We start from the raw sequence: 25,542 nt of genomic DNA on the forward strand, positions 1-25,542 counted from the left end.
TTTTTATTTCATTGGGCGAGCGGTATTAAATACATTAAAACTGCTCTCTCTTATCAGTTCTTACTTTATTGTTGCATCCAGTACCGCTGAATGAAAGAAAAACTACAGAAAAATTAAAAAAGGAAATACCACAAAAATTCATTCACTTTTTAAAGTTCAAATCCTAGAAAGGAGTTTGATTTCTCATGTGAAGTCAGTCAGTAGAGTTTCTAGGTAAGGCAAGGCAAGTTTATTTATATAGCACATTTCATACACAGTGGCAATTCAAAGTGCTTTTCACAAACAAGAATAAAAGAAACAAGTATAAAAAAATAAAAACAAATAATAAAAATGATTTAAAAACATAAAAACAGATAAAATTTGATGTAAAAGAATTAAAAAGAAGAGAAAAACATAACATTTTATTATAGCTAAATATTTTGCAGTGTTTACATGTCCTTTACGGCACACAATTCATTGAAATAGAAATAAAATACCATTCATTAGTATTTTTTAACTACTTAAATTGTTTTGCATTTTGTGATTTTTTTTTTTTTTTTTTTTTTTTTTTTTTACATTTTTATTTGTTTTTTCTGTTAAATAAAAATCTGTTTCCTATTCACATATTAGCAAAACATATTGCAGTGTTTGCATGTTCTTTACTGCATAAATCCATTAAAATAAAAGTAAAACTGTGTATTGTTGCATGTCTTAAAATGTTGCTAGTGCTCAATCAGAAAGTTACCCAATCTCCTTGCGAGCCTTGCACACCCAAAGCAGATTTGCTTCTCTGGTGGATTTACTTATTCTGGTATTCATAATACAAATCAATCAGCCTTGCGTATCTTCAATTCAATTCAGCTTTATTTGTATAGCGCTTTTACAATGTAGATTGTGTCAAAGCAGCTTCACATAAATGGTCATAGTAACTGGAACAGTGTGGTTCAGTAACTGGAACAGTGTGGTTCAGGTTTTAGTGTTTAAGTTCAGTTCAGTTCAGTTCAGCTCAGTTCAGTGTGTTGCAGTATCTGTTGCTTTACTATATAGTCGCAGCTTTTGCAGCCCTCCTGAAACACGGAGCACATGGCGACTCCTTTCACAGAGCTTGGAGGATTAGATCAAAGATCAGATTACCGAATGTCCCTCTGCTGGACCGTCGCATCGATGTTTATCTTTATCCGGGGCAATTCAGCCGAGCTGGAGCAGTGCTTAAATAACAGGAGCAGATTAAAACTGACCTCCGATGATCTTGGATTGAGGAGCTGTAGCAGTGATAAAAGAAGAGTATTACGCCGTGACTGACTACTGTAACAGAATGTTAGGCCTTATCTGTTTCATCTGGCTGGTACATAATGCAATCATGGAGCAGGACAAATATGATTTGGAAAAAAGAAGCATTGTTGTACTACAGATGTTGCCATGCTCAGCAAGGATTCTGATGTAAGCTGTTGTCCAGAGTAAGGGTGGACAATACTACTAATAGAGATATAGCTAGATACCTTGATATTTTTCTTGCTTTTGGTGATTATCTAGTAATCTGGAAATTTGCTAGTGACTTGATAACCACTTAAACCAAATTCCATAACATGCAAATGCACTAAAACATGCTAACGACTTGCTAAAACAGACATACAAGCAAATCTAAAAAGTATCCAATAATGCTAGCAATTTGCAAAAACAAATATGCTAGTAACTTGTTAAAACGTTAGCAAATTGATAACAATCAATATCCATATTCTTTTCATTTGTTTACCTGCTTCAGCCTGTTGAAACCATTGAAAGCGAATTTGTTAGCACCAGCTAGACATCTGCTAGCAATATTGTTAAAATAAATTATGAGAATGCTAGCGCATTATAAAACATGCTTGTAACTAGTTCAAGACCAATTTCCAAAACACGCTATGAAAAAACATGTTAATAATTGAAAATAAAAATACAAGCTAACATGCTAACAATATGCTAATACATGTTAGCAACCTGTTAAAACAAATGTGCTGTTAATTAAAGCATTAGCAAATTTACATTGATATTCTATCTATCTATCTATCTATCTATCTATCTATCTATCTATCTATCTATCTATCTATCTATCTATCTATCTATCTATCTATCTATCTATCTATCTATCTATCTACAGTATCTATCTACAGTATCTATCTATCTATCTATCTATCTATCTATCTATCTATCTATCTATCTATCTATCTATCTATCTATCTATCTATCTATCTATCTATCTATCTATCTATCTATCTATCTATCTACAGTATCTATCTATCTATCTATCTATCTATCTATCTATCTATCTATCTATCTATCTATCTATCTATCTATCTATCTATCTATCTATCTATCTATCTATCCACAGTATCTATCTATCTATCTATCTATCTATCTATCTATCTATCTATCTATCTATCTATCTATCTATCTATCTATCTATCTATCTATCTATCTATCTATCTATCTATCTATCTATCTATCTACCTATCATCCTTCTATCGTTTTATTCATCCATCCATCCATCCATCCATCCATCCATCCATCCATCCATCCATCCATCTATCTATCGTACTATATATCTTTCTATCTGTCTATCGTACTATCTATCGTACTATCTATCGTTCTATCTATTGTTCTGTCTTTGTATCTACTGTATCTATCCATGAACTATAGGCAAAGTTCACTTAAAAATGTGACCCTGGACCACACAAAATGTAATTTTTGATTAGTAGTGCGCATTGCCAAAAATCTAATTTGGACAAATTTAAAGGGCGATTTTTTATTTTTTTTCTCATATTTTCGAAGCTTCAAAATCCATATTTTCAAATAGTTGTCAAGTATTGTCCTATCCTAATCACACCCATATTTGCGTGCTCTGCAGTCTACTGCTTTTTGTGGCCAAATAATATGTATGTGCATGTTCTTTCCCTCTGTGAGCTGGTAATATTCCAATGTGTCTGTTTTAGGTGTCCTGAAGCCCCTCGACCAGAGTCTGTGCAGGTCTGTCAGCTGCCCTGTAAGAGAGACTGTATAGTGACACCCTACAGTGAATGGACAGAGTGTCCCACCTCCTGTGATTCAGGTACATCTCTCCATCCATCCTTATCTGTTTCTCTGTGGCTTCTCTCCCTTCATCATCTTTCCTTTGATCTGTCTGTTTGTTTGTCCACCTGATTTGATTATTCTTTCATCTTTCCATCACTGTCTCGGTTGTTCTGTCATTTTGTTTGGTCTTTTATATACATTCATTGTTCTTTCCTTTATTTATAAGTTCATCTGATGCTCATATGTATTGTTCTACCTATTCAATCGTCAGTTCATTGTTCTGTCTGTCTATTGGATGTCTTCATGTAGCAATCCATTATTTTATCCATCCATCTGTTTTATCTGTCTATTTGTCATTCCAGTCATCTGTCCATCCATTCATCCATCATTCTGTATATTATTCTATCATTCTGTCTTTTTGTTGTTCCATCCTTCCATTGTTCTATCTTTTTATTCGTTGTTCTATCTTTCTATCTTTCTTTCATTGTTCTGTCCTTGTTCTTCTGTCATTTCATCCTTCCATCCATCCATATATCTATTATTCAATAATTTTGTCTGTCTGTCATTCCATCCTACCATCCATTCATCCATCAGTTGTACTGCCCATCAGTCTTTCTGTTTATCTGGTCATCTGTTTCATCCATTCATCCATCCATTCATCCACCCATCAATCCATCATTCTATATATTATTCTATTTCATGCTGTTCCATCCATCCATTCTTTGTTGTATCTTCTTTCTGATCATCAATCCATCCATCTATCAGTCTACCTATTATTCTGTCTGTCATTCCATCCTTCCATCTATTCGTCCATCAGTTGCACTATTCCTTTGTCTTTGTCTGATTATCAATTGTGGCATCCATCCATTTATTCATTCATCCATCCATACATCCGTTCATCATTGTATCTATTATTCTACAGTTCTGTCCGTTCTGTCTACAGTTCTGTCCGTCTTTTGTTCTATCCATCATTTTATCTTTTATACTATCATTCTGTCTCTGTCTGCCTGTCAGTCATTACATCCATCTATTGTTCTATCCCTCTGTCTTTGTGTCTGTCCGTCATTCCAACCATCCATCCATTCATTGTCTTCCAGGTGTTTCATCCATTCCATTCTTTGTTCTTTCTGTCTGTTTACTTGATCAACTGTTGTTTATTCAGTCATTCCATCCATAATTCTGTCTGTCCTCCGCTCCATCCATCCCTCCCTCCCTCTATTCATTATCTTCCAGGTATTCCATCAAGTCCGTCTGTCTTCCAGCCATCCATCCCTCTATCCATCCATCGTATTCCAGGTGTTTTATTCATTGCTCCTTGTGTCTGTTTATCTGATGAGCTGTTTCAATTATTCATATTTTCATCCGCCTGTCATTCCATCCATAATTCCGTCTGTCTTTCGTTCTATCCATTTATTCATCCATCCGCCATCTTCTAGTTGTTCCATCCATTTTATTCATTGCTCTTTCTGTCTTTATCTGATCACCTGTTGTTTAATTCATCTGTCATTTCATCCACCAGTCAATCCTTCCATCCATAATTCCATCTGTCTTTCATTCCATCCATCCATTCATTTATCCATCCATCCATCCATCCATCATCTTCCAGTTGTTCCATCCATCCATCCATTGTCTTCCTGTTGTTCCATCCATCCATCTTCTTCCAGTTGTTCCATCTATCCATCCATACATTTCATCCAACTGTTCCATCCTTCATTCCATCCTTCCATCCATTATTCCGTCTGTCTTTCATTCCATCCATCCATCCATCCATCAATCTATCGTCTTCCAGTTGTTCCATCTATCCATCCATTGTCTTCCTGTTGTTCCATCCATCCATCTTCTTCCAGTTGTTCCATCCATTCATACATGCATTTTATCCAACTGTTTTATCCATCATTCCATTCCTCCATCCATAATTCCGTCTGACTTTCATTTCATCCATCCATCCATCCATCCATCCATCCATCCATCTATCCATCCATTGTCTTTCAGGTGTATCTGTTTATCAAATCACCTGTTGATTCATCCATTCGTCATTCATCTCCATTCTTTCATTCATTTGCTTTTCGGCTTAGTCCCTTTATTAATCTGGGGTCGCCACAGCTGAATGAACCACCAACTAATCCAGGATATGTTTTACACAGCGGATGCCCTTCCAGCCGCAACCCATCTCTGGGAAACATCCATACACACTCATTCACACACACAAACTACAGACAATTTAGCTAATCCAATTCACCTGTACCACATGTCTTAGGACTGTGGGGGAAACCGGAGCACCCGGAGGAAACCCAACGCGAACGCTGGGAGAACATGCAAACTCCACACAGAAATGCCAACTGATCCAGCCGGGGCTCGAACCAGCGACCTTCTTTCTGTGAAGCGACAGCACTACCTACTGTGCCACTGCGTCGCCTGTCATTCCATCCGTAATTTTGTCTGTCTGCCATCCATCCTTCCATCCGTAATTATGTCTACCATCCATCCATCCATTCATCCATCCATTCATCCATCTATCCATCCATCCATCTATCCGTCGTCTTTGTTGTTCCATCCATTGCATTCATTGCTCTATCTTTCTGTCTATATATCTGATCATCTGTTGCTCCCTCTGTCCATCATTCCATCCATTCGTCATTTCATTCATCCGTTATTCCCTCCTACCATCCGTTTTTCTGTCTGTCTCCCATTCCATCATTCTTCCATCTGTTGTTCTACCCCCTGCCAGTATAATTCAGCATGATATGAACTGACTGTTTGAAATGACAGGTGCAAATGGACAGAAGAATAAGCAGTCTCGCTATCGAGTGATCATTCAGAGGCCAGCCAATGGAGGTCAGGAGTGTCCAGACACCCTTTATGAAGAGAAAGACTGCGCAGCTCCATCTGTCTGTCCTGGTTACAGGTATGTCTTTACCCACAACTGATCTATTTCACATTCACATTCAGTATAAACCTGATGAAACAAAGTTAGGATTTTATCGACCTGCTTAATTCAACTGAGTTTGTTTTCCAAAAGCAGTGGGTTTTTCAATGTGTCTCAAGTTAAGGTGGCTAATTGGGATTTACAATTCACCAACTGATCAACGTCTGCTGAAAATTATTCTGAAGTTGCTTTCAACTTGCAGGTGGAAAACACACAAATGGCGTAAATGTCAGCTGGTTCCGTGGAGCATCCGCAGAGACAGTAAGGGAGCTCAGGAGAACTGCGGAGCTGGAATCCAGACTCGAGGTACTGTATGTCAGCTGTCATGCATATTATCAGTAATCCCTTGACCTCTTGAGCCCTTTCACACACTATAGGTGCAATACGGCGCCAAATGTACTCATTTTAAGCTAATTTATATATACAAATTGTATTCCAAATTTGAAGTTGATATCTCAAAAAATGAGCTTTCAGTACGATTTTGTTTGGCCGCAGTACCACACATCACCACCGGATGACATACATTTTCCATTGGTGACCATACATGGACTCCCCCTATGTTTTGAGGAATATGAACCATATTTTTTCATACTTTTGACAACATTTGTAACGTCGACATACAATTCTAAAGTATTATGGGAAGTTTTGTGGTATTTTATTTGAAATCAGCCTCTAAAAAACATCTAAATCATAATTATGTGCATTGCTGTAGCAAAGTATTGCTTTACAACTCTAAGTATTGTTGCAAATTATTAAATAACTGTTGCTCATTAATATCTATTAAAAATCAGTCACCATATATGTGAACCAGAAGTGTTACGCTTGCAATTTATATATCTTGTCATGATTGCTTCATGCTTAGACTACGATAAGCATTTGCACCCATTTGTGCTCCCATGTGCATCGTGGTCTGAAAAGGAGGTTTGTTATGGTGCGTTGTTGGTGTATCGCTAATTTGAGTCAACTGAAAGCTGTTCGAAAAGGTTTGTCCTTCTTCTCTTAATGAGTTATGTTTTTTTTTATTTTTATGCGCACCCACCATTCATGTTAACCCGTGCATACAAATTAGTAATACTTCATTATGCAAATTACATTCAACACAGATTTTGTTTGTTGTTGCCTCAGAGCAAGAAGGGTGCTGGTTCAGCTGGGCCAGTTGCCATTTCTGTGTGGAGTTTGCATTTTCTCCCTGTGATGGAGAATGTGGGTTTCCTCTACAGTCCAAGGACATGCAGTATAGGTGAATTGACCCTTTGCTAAGCCACACCCGAAAACAGCCATACACCAATCGTGGCTAAGCAACCATAGCTATGTGTATGTCAAGCTTTTGAACGAGGGAAACAAGCCAAAGTGCTGTGCAAATGGATCATGCAAATCTGATATCCGAAAAGTTTGGACAGGGTGGTGGAATTTTTTTTCCCTTTCCAAAACCTAAAACCCAAGGGGAGGAATGCCAGCATGCATCAAGCTCTATGAGGGACGCTAATAGAGCAGGGTTAAGTTGGTTTTGTTTTCGATATTCCCGACACATTCAGGGATAATTAGATGCCAATAACTCTCACACCACTTACCCTAAAAAGATCTAAACTGTGTTCCCTACAAAAATACAAAGCAGGATATGTTTCCCAGCTGTCTTTTTCTTTTTCTCTCTCTCGATATTATTAGCACTGCTCCGTTTAAGCTCTCCTAATAGTAGTCATACTAACAGCAATCATATTTCCACCTGTTTCAAACTATGAGTATTTGAAGCTAAATATCAACAGAATAAAACCGAAGTGTGATCACAAACTGAGCACTTGCGATTAATATACTTCACCCGCAGCTGTTCAGTAATTTATATCCCTCATGTCCATGTCAGAGCTACAATTCCCCACTATTTTCGTTGGTCTTTTGGAGATTTATTTATTGGTGACGATATTATACCGGGTTAGTGTCTGCTTTTATTTTTGGTGTCAGATTAATATTTGCTGGTAGGGAAAATTTGTGTTCACTTTTGCTATTTATACTTTGATTTGCATTTTAATTAATTTATTTTCTCTACCCAACTGCAAATTAGAATAATAAACACACTGACAGGTTTAGCTACTGTACATTGTTATGGGTCAATGATACTAATATTCTGCACAAATCCATCAATTTCCCTTTCTGGCTGTTCTTTCTACAAATTAATTATGTAGAAACACTGTCCATGCGTGTTTCATTGTTGGTTAGTAACGTTATATTTCATTGCACAACAATGGTCTACGAGGCTTTTTGGTTTAAAAAAAGGGGAAATCATGGTTTTTATTTATTAAAATAAGATTATTTTTTACATTTCACCTCTCCTGCTGTGCATAAATTAAGCTGTTGAATGATCAGTGTATGAGGCGGCTAGGCTTTAACTTTAGTTTTGATTCAATTATTTTCAAATCGATTGTGTATTATGCCATGAATATACCCCTGTAATGCATACTACATTCTTTTTTTTTTGTCAGATATCTCACCTGTTTGCTAAAATTGATTAATTATACCCCTAGGAATGTCTGACACCGGCGCATGCATATTGCAATAGACATGCCAGGCACGAAAGCTTGACAGGAGTAACAACAGTAACTAAGGAAGGCGGGGCTTAGTGAAGGGTCAATTGGGTAAACAAAATTGGCCTTAGTGTATGAGTGTGTGTGTGTGTAAATCTGAGAGTGTATGGGTGTTTCCCAGTACTGCAAGGACATCTGCTGCGTAAAACGTATGCTGGAATAGTTGGCGGTTCATTCCCCTGTGGCGACCCCTGATAATTAGGGATTACGCTGAAGGAAAATGAATAACAGATTTTGTGTATATTTGCTTATTTTCTTTGATCGGATGCTAGAGCAACACAAACATTGTATGCAAAACACTCTAAAGACTGTTTCTGTAGCTGTGAAATCTTCTGCAATAAGCATAATTTTGGTATATTATCTGATCTCTTCTGGAGTCTGTGAATTTTTATTGCTTTATTTCAGAAGCAGGCTAATTTGCATTCTGCTTTATTCCTCAGAGAATGTTGCTTTTAAAAAAAAAAACTATTATTTGCAGTTGAAGTCTGCAAAGTATTTCCATTATTGTTTTATTCACTGTTGTTTTTGGATTCTTGCCTTTTTCTGATTCCTTTTGACATGTTTTGTCAATCACAAGGCAGCGGAAGACTCGATTATGTATTAAACTGGTTTAGATGTTGCTCTGACAAAGGTTTTCATCACACTAGACTTGACATTTGCCCTTCAGTGCTTGTCAGGGGCAGGAGCGATCCTTCAAACTCTTGATCTGATGGCTCTTGACAGTGTGGAAGGGCGTCGTAGTGTTGGCGTCATTGCTCTGTTGAACTCTGTCGTCCCCCGCAGTTTGATCTCATGGTTCCTGTTTACTTGTGCTCACGTCATTGCCAACGTGACTGTGCGTCTTAATACTGTAGATTACACAGCCTCCTCACAATGACAACAGCTTAACACACTTGACTTTACAGGTCCGCTACAAGTGAAAGGACTCATAGAGGACTCCATTAATGTTAACTATGAATAAATTTGCTTTAGGTGACAAACCTATTGGTGGTGCATAAATCAGTGAGTGTGTTATAGCATTTCATTTTATATAGTTTTATATATATATATATATATATATATATTATATATGTATGTGTGTGTATATATATATATATATATATATATATATATATATATATGTATATATATATATATATATATATGTATATATATATATATATATATATGTATATATATATATATATATATATATATATATATATATATATATATATATATATATATATATATATATATACCACATCCATTTGCACACTGCATTCATTCATTTGCACTACGCATCGATTCGCACTAATACAACGCACATTCATTCATTCGTTCATTCATTCATTCATTCATTCATTCATTCATTCATTCATTCATTCATTCATTCATTCATTTTCCTTATTTATCAGGGGTTGCCACAATGGAATAAACCACCAACTATTCTGGCATATGTTTAAGCATCGGATGCCCATTCAGTCGCAACCTTGTATTGGGAAACACAGATACACACCAGCATTCACAGACACACTCATACACTACGACCAATTTAGGGCGTACTCACACTACAGTTGCCTTGAACCGGGCGAAAGCACGCTTGGGCTGTCTCCTGTCTCCCCCGACGGCGCGCACTCACATTACATTCAGGCCTGGGCACGCTTACGTCATCGATGATGCCCTGTTCAGTAGAGAAGCACTTTCACTCAGCACAGTATAGATTTCTTTAGTTATAGCGTTTTATTTGTTTGATATGCAGTGACACAGTCAAATATTTCGCCTAACAGATCAGCTTTTGACGTTCACAAACAATTATAAAGTCCTCGTGCTGCAGGTATTATGAGGTTTGCTAAAGGTGCAGCTGTCGTGCAATGAGGGGATTGCATCTTTAATAAACTACAATAGTTTGCGTTCATTGAACAGTAAAAATGATTAATAAATCCATATCAAACAGTCTCGTCAAAGTCACACCTCGTCTTCAGTTTTGGGCTCAGGCACGTTTTGCACTCACACTACAAGCGTACCATGCCAAAGCCCAAGTAAACTGCGCTTTGGCACACCTCTTCTAACCGAGCCAGGGCCGGCCAAGTGAACCGTGCCTGAGCCCGATTCAGAGCACTCACACTTCTCAAATGATCTGGGAAAAAGGCCTGGGCACGGTTTAGATAGCATAGTGTGAGTAGGCACTTAGTCATCCGATTCACCTATAGTGTATGTGTTTGGACTGTGGGGGAAACCGGAGCACCCAGAAGAAACCCCTGCCAACATGGAGAGAACTTACAAACTCCACACAGAAATGCCAACTGACCCAGCCGAGGATTGAACAAGAAACTTTCTTGTTTTGATGCGACATTGCTAACCTGAGCCAACGTTTTCATATTACGTACACATGCTTATAACCCAAATATACGTGAAAGACACTTGTCAGATTTTATTTTAGAGAGCAGGCGTGAGGTTTAGTTGTATTCCATGTCATTTTCTTTCTGATTAGGGCTCAGATACTGCTAACAGTTAACCTGACTGACAGTATTTACAGAGCAGAGGCAAAGCGCGTGCTTATAGAGGCGTGACGCTTTTCCTGGGGACACGGAGCCGATCCATCAATCATAGCACATTATGTTAGCTGACCAATCAGAGCCTCTTGAGGGCAGTTTCGTAGGAAGTAGACAATAGGTTTCATCGTTTCTTGTTAGCTGAGTAGCTGTATTTAATCAAAGTAAGATATATGATAAAATTAACGTGGTTTTGTACAAATGAAGCACGAACACACAGTCGCTTTGCATCCTATAAACACAACCAAGCCTTAAAAATACACTCTGGACCACCTCTTTAAGATAGTAAACAGCTATTTTTGATTGACAACCTATATTATGTTTTATTACATTATAAATATGCGAAGAATGAGGTGAAAAATAAGAGTAAAAAATGTGTCGCATTCACAGTTCTCTAAGTTTACCTTCTGCTGGTGAGAAACTTGGAAATCCAGGGGGTTCTGGCACTGGGTTCTGTGCTCACACCTCTAATAAACAACTCAGTATCTGAATTAAATACAAACAACAGAAGAGTGCTGCATCATTGAAAGGGTTTTTTGAGCAAAGAGACTCTGTGTGCTCTCTGCATGTGTGTGTGCGCGTGTCTGTCTGTGCGTGTGTGCGCATGTGTGTGTGTTTGTGTTTGTGTGTGTTTTCTATTTGTCTGTCTCTCTCTCTGTGTGTCAGTCTGTGTGTCTGTCTGTGTGTCTGCCTGTCTGCGTGTGTGCACGCATGTTATGTTTGTCCGTGTGTGTGTTTTCTGTTTGTCTGTATGTGTATGTCTGTCTGTCTGTGTGTCTGGTTGAGTGTGTTTTCTCTTTGTCTTTTTGTGTGTGTTTGTGTGTTTTCTGTCTGTATGTGCAGGTGTGAAAACGCATGTAAGTACATGTGTGTGTGTGTGTGTGTGTGTGTGTGTGTGTGTGTGTGTGTGTTTTCTTTGTTTGCATTCTCTCTCTCCCCCCTGCGTGTGGGTTTTCTCTCTTTGTGTGTGTGTGTGTGTGTGTGTGTGTGTGTGTGTGTGTGTGTGTGCGTGTGTGTGTGTGTGTGTGTGTGAGTGTGTGTGTATGTTTGTGTGTGTGTGTTTTCTGTGTATAGAATTTCTACACTTAGTTTGTGGCATTTATAAAAATGACGAGCTACTAAAGATATGGTGAGGCCTTTAAGTAGATTTCTTCATTTATCATTACTATGGAGTGACTGAAACTCAGAGTAGTCTGCTGTATTTGACTGTGAATCTCTTAGGCCCCGTTTACACTAGTACGTTTTAGTTTTAAAACGGCGTTTTAGAATGAAAACGATCCGCGTCCACACTCGCGTTTTACCCAGCGTTTCTGAACTGCTCTCCGTCCACACCAAAACGCTGAAAACGCACATCACGTGACCACACAGACGCTCTCGGGCAAGCGCTGCAGCTCATGTACCCAGATGAGAGCTCTGCTAGTCGGACTTCTCATCAAGCATCTCCCGCTGGATCTAATCTCACTATATTTATTAAACGGGATATTTCATTCATCTTGTTGTCTTTATCTAACGACATATTCCCTGACTTTGGGCATTGGAATCTATTACTTGTTCTCAGGTAACGTGTTTTGGCTGAGCGCAAAGATAAGTTAATGATTAATGTAACCACGTACATTCTGTATATTGACTGATCGCTTGCCTTTATTTCCTATAATGTATAAACTTATTGTATGTTATATTTTTAAAATGGCCATTATCGATTCTTAAAACTGATACTCAGCAAAAGAGAGGGGATGTTTCGTATTTTCACTGAAATTGAAAGGAGGCAGTTGTTATCGGCTCCGTTTTGTTATAAATATCCAGACAGTGAAGATGACGCTCATCTTATACAGCACGGCGCCTCAACATGTCTGCTGTCTAAGTTGCTAATATTAAAATGAAAATAGGCAGTTCCTTAAATTATGTTTACATTTTATTGTTGTGAAACAACGAAGCCAGGGTGATGTGAATGAAGTTATAAAGTACACTGTTCCCTTTGAAGATTTACCCGTGTCCTCGGTATAGTCTGCTTTTCCATATCAAACTGAGAAGAAGAGACTGCAGCCTTGATCAAACTTGCGAAGTCTGAACTTACACGGAGAAGATTCAGGACTGAACTGTGTGTTAGGCTACTTAATATTCAGGAAAAGCCCCAATCAGAGAGGCGAACGTCTGCAGCCCCGCCTCCGTTTTCAGATGTCTCCGTTTTCCATCATCCACACTGAGGCCCCGTTTACACTAGTACGTTTTAGTTTTAAAACGGCGTTTTAGAATGAAAACGATCCGCGTCCACACTCGCGTTTTACCCAGCGTTTCTGAACTGCTCTCCGTCCACACCAAAACGCTGAAAACGCACATCACGTGACCACACACACACTCTCAGGCAAGCGCTGCGCCCATCTACCCAGTTGAGAGCTGTGCTAGTCGGACTTCTCATCAAGCATCTCCCGCTGGATCTAATCTCACTATATTTATTAAACGGGATATTTCATTTATCTTGTTGTCTTTATCTAACGACATATTCCCTGACTTTGGGCATTGGAATCTATTACTTGTTCTCAGGTAACGTGTTTTGGCTGAGCGCAAAGATAAGTTAATGATTAATGTAACCACGTACATTCTGTATATTGACTGATCGCTTGCCTTTATTTCCTATAATGTATAAACTTATTGTATGTTATACTTTTATAATGGCCATTATCGATTAAAACTGATATTCAGCAAAGAGAGGGTGTGTTTCGTATTTTCACTGAAATTGAAAGGAGGCAGTTGTTATCAACTCCGTTTTGTTATAAATATCCACACAGTGAAGATGACGCTCATGCAGCACGGCGCCTCAACATTTCTGCTGTCTGTTTAGTTGTTAATATTAAAATGAAAATAGGCAGTTCCTTATATCATGTTTACATTTTATTGTTGAGAAAGTAAAACAACGTAGCCAGGGTGATGTGAATGAAGTTTTAAAGTACACTGTTCCCTTTGAAGATTTACCCGTGTCCTCGGTATAGTCTGTTTTCCATATCAAACTGAGAAGAAGAGACTGCAGCCTTGATCAAACTTGCGAAGTTTTAACTTACACGGAGAAGATGCAGGACTGAACTGTGCGTGTTAGGCTACTTAATATTCAGGAAAAGCCCCAATCAGAGAGGCGAATGTCTGCAGCCCCGCCTCCGTTTTTAGATGTCTCCGTTTTCCATCATCCACACTGAGACGGAGCAGCTGCGTTTTAGAATGAAAACGGCCTCTCCAGCGTTTTCGAAACGCTCCGTTTTCGGCGCTCGAGAACTCCGGCGTAGTGTGGACGGATGGCGTAACCGTAGCAAAACTTATGCGTTTTCAAACTAAAACGCATTAGTGTAAACGGGGCCTGAGACGGAGCAGCAGCGTTTCAAAATGAAAACGACCTCTCCAGCGTTTTCGAAACGCTCCGTTTTCGGCGCTCGAGAACTCCGGCGTAGTGTGGACGGTTGGCGTAACCGTAGCAAAACTTATGCGTTTTCAAACTAAAACGCATTAGTGTAAACGGGGCCTTAGAGATGTGTATTTATCGCAGTGGAGGAGAAAGTGTTTACTGATCTACTCTTCTCTCTCTTTCTCTGTGTGTGTGTGTGTGTGTGTGTGTGTGTGTGTGTGTGTGCGTGTGTTTGCATGTGTGTGTGTGCAGCAGTGTCATGTCGTCAGCTGGACGGTGGTCTGGCGGATGTTCTGCAGTGTTTGCGTTCTGCCAGCAGTATTCCCGCGGTGAGCCAGCTCTGCCAGTTGCCATGCCGAGATGACTGCCAGCTCAGCGGCTGGTCCCGCTTCTCCCCCTGCTCCTCAGACTGTGTAGGGGTCCGGACCCGCCGGAGAAACCTGCTGGGTAATGAACACACTGCGCATCAGTCTTTAATGCGGGACTGAACTTTAAAAATGTATTCGTATGCAACAAATATTTTACGTTGCTTTAACTAATTTTGGTAAGTTAATCAGGTTTCAACTAAATGATTTACAGGGCATCTATTTTACTCCTTTTTCAAGATTTAAGATAAGCATTTTGTGTCTCTAGAATGTGTCTGTAAAGGTTCAGCTTAAAACACCCATCAGATTATGTATTAGACCTTTCAGAAGTTTGTCACTTTCTGCAAATGAGCTAGTTGTCCCTGCCCACCGTTCCCACGTGCCTGTGAGAGTGTGCCTCATGTGCTGCATCAGATAAACAGCACAGTGACAGACATGAAGGAAGCAGATCTCGCGTAACATTTGTGAGAAATACTACAATACGAACCCAATGATTATTTGATGTATTTGTTGTGGAGTTAATTCAAGCCTTTCTGCAATGATAATTCACACAAAATGTTGTTACAAAGTTTACACACAACAGCGCACATCTATACCTTTGCACTGTTTTTGCACAGCAAATGCGACTGGATACAAGTTAATATCCACTGCTGTATGGACATCTGTTATGTGAATGTACAAAATAAATCTGATTTAACGTTCACAACCCGGGATTAAATCGGCTTCTATAATTGTACTGACACGCAGCTGTGGTGATGCATTACAGCGATTTTACCATATTTCGCTTACTTTATTATAACCATGCAAAGTGTTTTAAAATTGTAAAACTCATTCTTGATCACATTTGTTGATGATTGATGATCACAGAGAGCCGAACAGATCTTTTATTTCCAGTTGCTTTGCGTACGTCCTGTCTTGTTGATTTGATTATACAAGTTACTATGGAGACATGTTAATGCACGGCTGTCAATCAAATTTGTGGGCATGGAAACAGCAGTCCTACATCATGTTGCGTGGGCCTTAAAATGGGAGGGATTAGGATGCTTTTTTAACGTCAGGATATTTAATAAAAGAGACTTATCCGTTTGTTAAGTGTGACGTCACGCGAAGCGGCTTCCGGGTCCAAGCGCTCTATTCAACTGAATGGGGAGACTCATTAAATGGTAATAATAAATGTTTACAAAGCAATTTAATACTTTCGAAAATCACGATCGCATTATATATGTCCATGCCTAATATCTGATGGCCAGAAAGTGATTATTTTTTTATAAATTGTTAAAATTTTGGTATTTGTTATGCAGCAAGCCCAGAGATTGTTGTGTACTAGGGATGTAACGGTATTGTAAATACCGTCATACCGCAATATTAATTTTTTTCGATATTACCTTAGTCGCATGACTCTGTAAAACTATAGGTCTTCTGAGGAAAATTTGCTCAGGCGAATGAAGCGAACGGGAAGTACCGGAAACTACAATTCCCATCAGCCCAGGCTTGGCCATAATCCCTTGCGGTCTGTTGTCGCTACAGATCCAGTAATGCGGAAATGGAGTGTGCTGCTAGAAGCGGGGATCAAAAAGAGCTGGAAAACCCTAAAGCGGGTGTTGTCGCCGCTCTCGTACTGAATAGTGGTGTTGTCGCGCGAGTTCTTATCAGCTGTGTTGTCGCGCGAGTTCTTATCAGCTGTGTTGTCGCTCGCGTACTGAATAGTGGTGTTGTCGCGCGAGTTCTTATCAGCTGTGTTGTCGCGCGCGTACTGTAAAGCGGGGACGGAGGGTATGTCGCGTCGCGGGGGCACTTTTGATCATTTTGGAAGGGAACTTTCTATCCAAGACTAAAAAGGGCATGTGCACTGCACAGGTTGAGCACTGTGTGTGCACGTGCCTGCAAGTTGGGGAATACGACTAATAATCAGTCATGGGGACTGCAGAAACACAGCACACTGTTCAGATTGATGCAGACATGAGACCTCTATCTCACTCATGGTTTGTCCTCTCAAGTGGGGGAAAGACAATGCACAACGTTACCCACTGCTGTCAACCTGGGCCAAGTCATATCTCTCTTGTCCCAGAAACCTCAGTCCCAAATGAGAGGGTTTTTTTCTGTTGCAGGGGACATTGTAAATACTCAGAGATACCAGCTTTTACCAGATTATATTTATATAATTTTCCTTTAAACCCATCTCTATCTAAGTGAGTGAGTGATTAAATGTTGAATGTGATGAGTTTTCAACAATACTAAATTGAAACTTAATTTTTTTACATGGTTTAATATTTTTTTGTTATTAAAATTGAAGTTCCTGTTTCAAAGCTTACAGATAGATGGCTAATTTGTATGTCATTGACACTTTTGGCACTTTTTTGGAGTATTTTCATAAGTTTTGTTTTTTCCTTTAAATGATTCAATAAATACCGTACCGTGACATTCATACCGAGGTATTACCGTACCGTGAAATTCTGATACCGTTACATCCCTATTGTGTACACTATGATTTTATTTTAAATTAACTTTAATGTGTGATAGGAATAAAACGTGATCATAAACGAATGATTTCTCCACTCAAATGAGTGGCGGATTGGACCCGGAAACAGTATTACATACGTCACAAACACGTCACCACTTAACAAGCGGATTGTCTTTTTATCACCCCAATATGACTGTGGACAACCTCTAATTCTTCCAAAAGACGATTTTCATCATAGGTGCCCTTTAAGTTATACAAAGTTTAACCTGATATCTTTAGTCAGCTTGATTGATGTAAGTTGAGATGACTCAGTTCATTTAATTCAACTAAAAATATTAAAGGCAGCATTGTTAAAAATGTTTACAGTGTACAGCACACATTGTGACATATTAACCCTGGAATATACTCGATTATCAGTTACCATGTACATTATGTACTGCAAATTTGGACAACGCATAAATGAGTACAACCATTTTTGAAAGGGGTATTGGCACTATTTTGTGAATTATTTTGTGAGAAAAAAAAAATCTGTAAAACCCTTTAATTCTAATATGTAAAAAATACAATTGAACCTGACTTAAACAAATGTTTAGATGTGTTTGTGCTAGAAATGTATGCAAATTAGTACATAATGAAACAGTGCCTCATTTGCACATTTTAGAAACATTATAATATAAAAAAGTGTGTAATTCTTAAGTTAATCAATCAACTGTGGGAATATTGTGATAACATTTAGTTTTTTAACCTACTCAGACCTGCTGTGTCTTAAAGGGACAGTTCACCCAATTGAATATAATCATCATCAATAACTCATACTTCACTTGCCACAAACTGGTTTCAGTTTCTTCAGTTAAACACAAAAGAAGATATTTTGAAAAATGTTGAAAATGGGTATCCATTGACTTCCATAATAAGAAATCAGTGTTTACATGTTTCTAACATGGGGGACTTTTGGCAGTATTTTGTGAATTACGGAGTGAAAAAAAATCTCAGTTCGACCCATTGATTCTAACATGTAAAAAACAAAGCCTGACTTTAACAAATTTTCAGATGTGTTTGTGCTAGAAATGTATGCTAATTAGTACATAATAAATCAATGCCTCATTTACACATTTTAGAAACATTGTAATACAAAAAAGTGTCATTCTTATTGTCAGGTGTACTAACTATACATAGCACTCACATTTTGGTAAATTATATGAAGAAGAATAGCATAAAGAAAAAAAAAAAGAAAAAAAATAATGAATAAATTATATCAAAAATAATAATAAACATTAAAGCACTATTTACATCCAGGGTAAGAATGCATGTCATAATGTAATTCCTTCCAGAATAATCTCAAATGACCATCTTCATTAAACACATGGGGATATCACACAATACAATATGAGTGTATTTAACCATACACACACATTAGCCTCTACTTTAGGGATGGGAAGATTAACCGATATGTATCGATACGCGGTCATGCGCGTGCACGATGCGAGTGCATCGGTTGAGCAGCAGAGGATGAATGAAATTTTGGAAGCAAATCGAGATGCATCGGTTTTTGCGAGATGCATCGATTTTTCCGAGATACAGCTTATATTTTTAATATAGAATGTATTTTTTATTTATTAGCAAGTGTTGTCAACCTGTTTTTGGCACACAATTTGATCGACCTACATGAAGTATGCCTTAGCAACGGACTTGCGGATGTGTACACTTACACTACAACTCAGTGTATCAGGTGTGCGGATGAAGCTAGTGGAGCGCCCTCAGAAAGCACGAGAAGCAAAACAAACATTTTATTCCCCACTGAGTTTTAAATCTAAAGTATGGCAAGCAACATTATGGATTTAAGGATGGACGACATGACAGGACAGATGCAATTTGCAAAATGTGCCGCGCATCTGTAAAATACGCGGGCAGTACGACTAATCTGAAATCTCACTTGAAGCGGCGCCACGGTGTTGTTATGAAAGCATCTTCCAGTGTTTCTGCATCCCCGGCTTTCGCACTGCTTCAACCAGCTCCAAAAGTGGTGAGAAAAGCATTGCAAGTTTTTTTCCATGCGCAACAGTTCTGCTCGCTCTACGCCAATAACGAATGCTATTGCATTGTTCATCTGCAAAGATATTCAGCCTAGTGTCACGGAGAACGAAGGTTTTAAACACCTCCTCCTGTTTATTTTTATTTAATTATAATAATAATAATATTAATAATAATAATGATAAAAATAATTGGTGTCACGGTGGCACAGTGGGTAGTTTGACCACCTCACAGCAAGAAGATTGCTGGTTTGTTATATTTTTATTAGCCTGTTGTTTACAGTGACAGTGATGTTTCAAAGCAGCATAACACTGCTAGTTCACAACCTAAAGTTTTGAATAATCAGTGGCAAAATATATCTTTGTAAAACTTGTTTTCATAGTTGAAAAGTTAAATCACAATTCTTGTTGTGCAATGCTAAATTTATTTATGTTGAAAGAGTGAAAATATATACATATTTTTTAAATATATATTGCACTTATACATTCTGTTTATCTTGAAAATACTTAAATAATATGTGCTATATGTTCTAAAATGGCCCTCTACTGTAAACTGACACTCTGGCTCTGAGAGAAGAGCCAGTTTGTAAAAAAAAAGTCTTGGTTTTGCTTGGTTTATAAATAATCAAACTCATTCAATGGCACAGCATCCTCTTTCACATCATCTCATAAACTTGATCTAATAAGTTAGTGCTGAAATATCGCATCGTATCGTGATATGGGTGTAAATCGTATCGTGTTGCATCGCAATATGTCACAAATGTATCGCTAATATATCGGATCGTATTCTTTGTATCGAGATGCATATCGGATCGGCATTATAGCTTAGATGCCCAACCCTACTCTACTTATCTATCAGTTGAGCATTTTCTATTCGTTTATAGCAACAAAATCAGGTCTTCTAACTAAAATATATTCAACCCATTTCCTTCATTTTCCCAGGAATATAGCCTTCTTTGAATTAACTACAGAAGTGATTTTTTTCCATTGTATAGATATTAATAGTTGCATCTATCCAATTATTTAAGGTTGGTTGCTCTTGCTGTAGCCATTAGTGTGTGATTGCTTTTTACTGGCAGCCATGAGAGCCTAAAAAGTTTTTAATTCTTAAATTAATCAATCAACAGTGGAATATGGTGATAACTTTTAGTTAATTTTAACCTACTCACACCAGCAGTGTCTTAAAAAGACAGTTCACTCAATTTAAAATCATCATACACACCCCCTTTTTTTAGTTTCTTCAGTTGAACACAAAAGAAGATGTTTTGAAAAATGCTGCAGGTATCAGAACATTTGTTAAAGTCAGGTAAAATTACAAAAAAAAATTTTTTACATGGTAAAATCAAAGGGTTTTACTGAGTTTGTCACTCTGTAATTGACAAAATACTGCCAAAAGTCCCCAATGTTGGAAAGGGAAGTCAATCTTTACATGTTTCTAACATAGTATATATTTTTTCCCAATATGGAAGTCAATGGTTACCCATTTTTAGCATTTTTCAAAACATCTTCTTTTGTGTCCAACTGAAGAACTGAGTTTCTTTCTTCTGTTAATAACACAACATTTCAAGAAATCTGAAAACCTGTAACCATTGATATCCATAGTAGGAAAATACTATGGAAGTCAATGGTTGCAGGTATCCATACTCATACTCAACCAAACTCATAAAGTGTTCATTTTTGGGTGAACTATCCCTTTAAACTCTGTCAGCTCAGATAAATCAAAGACTATAGAATACACAAGACACGTCACTCGTATAGTTTGAATGGGATAGCGGTGTAGCGGTCAATATGGTGAAAGAAGCCCTGCCTTCTAGTACAGGAGCCAGACAACCTGCAACCATAGTACTTCCATAGTATCTTCCTACTATGGATATCAATGGTTACAGGTTTTCAGATTTCTTCGAAATGTTGTGTTATTACCAGAAGAAAGAAACTCAGTTCTTCAGTTGAACACAAAAATAGATTTTTTGAAAAAAGGTTAAAAAATTGACTTCCATAGTAGGAAAAAAATATACTATGTTAGAAACATGTAAAGATTGACTTCCATTTCAAACATTGGGCACTTTGGGCATTTTTGTCAATTACAGAGTGACAAACTCAGTAAAACCCTTTGATTTTTACATGTAAAAAAAAATTACCTGACTTTAACAAACGTTCAGATTTGTTTGTGCTAGAAATGTATGCAAATACTGAATAATGAAACAGTGACTCATTTGCACATAGAATCATTGTAATACAAAAAATTGTGTAATTCTTAAGTTAATCAATCAACTGTGGGAATATGCTGGTAATATTCAGTTAACTTTTTAACCTACTCACCAGCAGTGTCTTAAAGGGACAGTTCACTCAATTTAAAGTAATCATCATTCACTCATCCTTTGCCGTTTTTCCTGTTTGAGTTTCTTCAGTTAAACACAAAAGAAGATATTTTGAAAAATGCTGAAAACCAGCTACCATTGACTTCCATAGTGTTTGTTTTTCCTACTATGGAGGTCAGTGTTTGCATATTTCAAAAATAACTTATTTTGTGTCAAGCAGAAAAAAAAAAAACACTTGAGGGTGCGTAAATGATGAGTTAATTATCATTTTTGGGTGAGCTATCCCTTTAAATCTGCTGCGAGACACGAGGAGGTTTAGACTTAATCATCCTCACTCGTTAGTGGGAGTAATTAGAGCTTTAATCAACACGGTCTTCCTCTGATTACAGGAAAGAGCAAGAAGAAGGATAAGTGTAAGAACAGTCAGATGTATCCGCTGAGCGAGACTCAATACTGTCCCTGTGACAAGTACAACGCGCAGCCGGTGGGAAACTGGTCTGACTGTATCCTGCCGGAGGGAATGAAGGAGTGTGGACAGGGCTACCGATACCAGGCCATGGTGTGTTACGATCAGGACAACCGGCTGGTGGAGACCTCGCGCTGTAACAGCCACGGTGAGATGCTCAGCAGAGAGCCTATAATTATTGTATTATACCAAAGTTCCTTTAAGGCAGGTCATTTCTCTAAGTGGCCGTCTTTGTAACACCTCTTGGGCAGTATGCTCAGGCATTCTGTTTGAATGGGGAAATATTAAATGCTTGCCAAGCTTATGATTAAATGTCATATTAGGAATCAACAATAAAATTAAACAACAAATGGCTCTTTAGTTTCATTTCTAAACATTTGAGTCGCACAAAATCTCTCAGAGAATCGTTAGTCTAAAGCAGGGGTCAACAATCTCGTTCCTGGAGGTCCGGTGACCTGCAGGTTTAGCTCCAACTTGCCTCAACACACCTACCTGGGTGGATCAAGTATACTCAGTAAGACCTTAGCTCAGGGATGGGCAAACTTGATCCTCGAGGACCGATGTCCCTGCAGAGTTTTGTTCCAACAATAGTCAAACACACCTGAACAAGCTAATCGGTGTCTTCAAGATCACTAGAATCTATAAGCAGGTGTGTTTGATTAGAGTAGGAGCTAAACTGTGCAGGACACCGGCCCTCCAGGACCGAGTTTGCCCACCCCTGCCTTAGCTGCATCCCAAATGGCACACTATACACCAGGGGTGGCCAATCCTGTTCCTGGAGATCTACCTTCCTGCAGATTTCAGGTGCAACCCTTATCAAATACACCTGTCTGTAATTATCAAGTGGATTTCAGGTCCTAATTAATTGGTTCAGGTGGGTTTGATCAGTGTAGGAGCTCAACTGTACAGGAAGGTAGATCTCCAGGAACAGGATTGAGCACCCCTGCTATACACTATGCACTATGTACTTATGCACTTACACACTCAACAGGATAGTATATGTATGTAGTCTCGTCCCAAATAGAGCACTAATGTTTTTTAACTAAGCGGAAATTCAAACCGTTTTTCTAATGACGTTTGACGGTTGCCAAATCAGTAAAATAAGCGACCGAATTATCAAATAATACCTGCCGTAAGTATAACCGCATTCACCATCGGGAGGCGCTCTAATCACTCTCCGCCCCTTCCGCTACGTGAGCAAACCTGCGATTGTTGAGTGCGTGAAGGGTCCATCATTACACACTTCATTTTACCGGCTGAATGAGTGCATCATCCGGTTAATTAAAGTGCACTTATTATTTCACTAGAGTTTTCAGTGTGAACGCACTACTTACACTATTTACTGTATACTACAAAATGGCGTAGAATAGTGCATAGGTATGCGATTTGGGACGCAGCTCTTGATTAGCTTGTTCAGGTGTGTTTGATTAGGGTTGGAGCTAAAATCTGCAGGACAACGGCCCTCCAGGAACAAGTTTGGCGATCCTTGGTCTATAGCAATCACTGTCTGACGTGTCTTGTGTATTCTATAGTCTTTGATTTTACTGAGCTGACAGAGTTTAAAGGGATAGTTCACCCAAAAATGAACACTTTATGAGTTTGGTTGAGTATGAGTATGGATACCTGCAACCATTGACTTCCATAGTATTTTCCTACTATGGATATCAATGGTTACAGTTTTCAGATTTCTTGAAATGTTGTGTTATTAACAGAAGAAAGAAACTCATAAATATTTAAAACAACTTTAGGTTGCTTAAATAGTGAGTAGCTATTTATTTTTGGATGAACTGTACTCTGTACTAATGCATGTTTATAAGCCAAGCATGGTAAACTCACGTTTAATATTTGAGTTATATTAATTAAATTAAACAGGGACTGCTTTGAGAATTAGATGCTTCATCATTTTAAGTGGCTGTCCTATTCAATAAATTCATATTCAATTAATTATTAAAATATGTTATGGATATTTTAGAAAAAGGCAAACCCTCACCCCTTTATTCTAGTTACAAGCATGTTTGTTGAAATATGTTTTATATATATATATATATATATATATATATATATATATATATATATATAAATTAAGCGTTTTCATATTTTGATTATTATGATCAATACATTTTTTATCTATTGATTTATTTTTAGTTTAGTATTTTCAAATCTAAATCAATCTTTTATTTAATGTGTTTCTACTATTTTCTTCCCTCTCTTTGCTGTATCTCTGCTGTTAATCTGGTTATTTGGCTGGTTTGGGCTGGTTTGCCTTGTTGATCAAGAGGTTTAAATCTCCATTCCTCATGGCATGCTGTCTGGCACTGAATGTAATCAAAACCGACACCAACCACACATTTACAGCGCACACACTCTCACGGAAATCAAGAAAAGGAAAAAAAAAGACAGAGAATGACAAATTTTATGTTCACAATCTCCAACACTATGGTGCACAGATTTAAGCCTGGTCTCATTTTAAAGAAGACGGATGTGAAAAAAGTTTAAAAATTGAAGTGTAAACAAATGTTATGTGTCTTTGTTTATGAAAATAATAAAACAATAAATTTATGTTAATAAAATACATGACATATGTATTTTACAAAACATATTTTAGCCGAAAATCAAAGCTAAATATCTGAACAAATTATATTCCAAATGTAAAGTTGATATATCAAAAAATGAGCTTTCAGTAAGATCTTGTTTGGCCGCAGTACCAGACATGACCATCAGATGACCTTTAGTTTCCATTGGTGACCATACAAGGGCGTCCCCATCTGTTTTGAGAAATATGAACTATATTTTTTTTATACTTTTAACAATATTTGTAAAATAGACATGAAATTCTAAAGTAGCACGGGCAGTTTGTTGGTATTTGAGTTGAATTTAGCCTCAAAATACCATTTAACACATTTTTATATCTGGGTTGCTATAGCAAAGTAATGCTTTACAACTCTGAGTATCCTTGTTGCAAATGAATAAATAACTGTTGTTCAGTATTATGTATAAAAACTCAGTTATCAAATATTGAAAGTAGATCATTTAAGCTTTTTAACGATATATAGTTTGTTATGATTGCTTTGTTTAGACTGATAAATATCTGAACAAATTATATTCCAAATTTAAAGTTGACATCTCAAAAAATGAGCTTTCAGTAAGATTTTGCTTGGCCGCAGTACCAGACATGACCACCAGATGACCTTTAGTTTCCATTGGTGACCATACAAGAGCGCCCCCATGTGTTTTGAGAAATATGAACTATATTTTTTCATACTTTTGACAATATTTGTCAAATAGACATGGAATTCTTTAGTAGCATGGGCAGTTTGGTGGTATTTGAGTTGAATTTAGCCTCAAAATAACATTTAACTCTTTTTTTATATTTGGATTGCTGTAGCAAAGTAATGCTTTACAACTCTGAGTATCCTTGTTGCAAATGAATAAATAACTGTTGTTCAGT

At 37.7% G+C, this 25,542-nt stretch overlaps 2 protein-coding genes across 21 annotated transcripts in view; one reads left to right on the forward strand and one right to left on the reverse strand.

Annotated features, from left to right (window-relative positions):
• The window catches only part of LOC147840426 (uncharacterized), a 362,844-nt gene that overhangs the window by 225,014 nt on the left and 112,288 nt on the right, over nt 1–25,542 (reverse strand). The gene's annotated exons all lie outside the window — the stretch shown is intronic.
• thsd7ab (thrombospondin, type I, domain containing 7Ab) overlaps nt 1–25,542 on the forward strand; it is a 279,181-nt gene that overhangs the window by 186,245 nt on the left and 67,394 nt on the right. For all 19 annotated transcript variants that reach the window (XR_015510182.1, XR_015510188.1, XR_015510184.1 and 16 more), the window contains 5 exon segments: nt 2,949–3,064; nt 5,797–5,932; nt 6,156–6,259; nt 14,707–14,901; nt 22,018–22,242. Coding sequence is in view for 5 of the 19 variants with exons in the window: in XM_087284994.1 (XP_087141120.1) it covers nt 2,949–3,064; nt 5,797–5,932; nt 6,156–6,259; nt 14,707–14,901; nt 22,018–22,242 (776 nt within the window). In the remaining 14 variants the exon portion in view is untranslated.

Source organism: Danio rerio, chromosome 16 (assembly GCF_052040795.2).
Source record: "Danio rerio strain M-AB ecotype USA chromosome 16, GRCz13ab, whole genome shotgun sequence".
Classification (NCBI taxonomy): domain Eukaryota; kingdom Metazoa; phylum Chordata; class Actinopteri; order Cypriniformes; family Danionidae; genus Danio; species Danio rerio.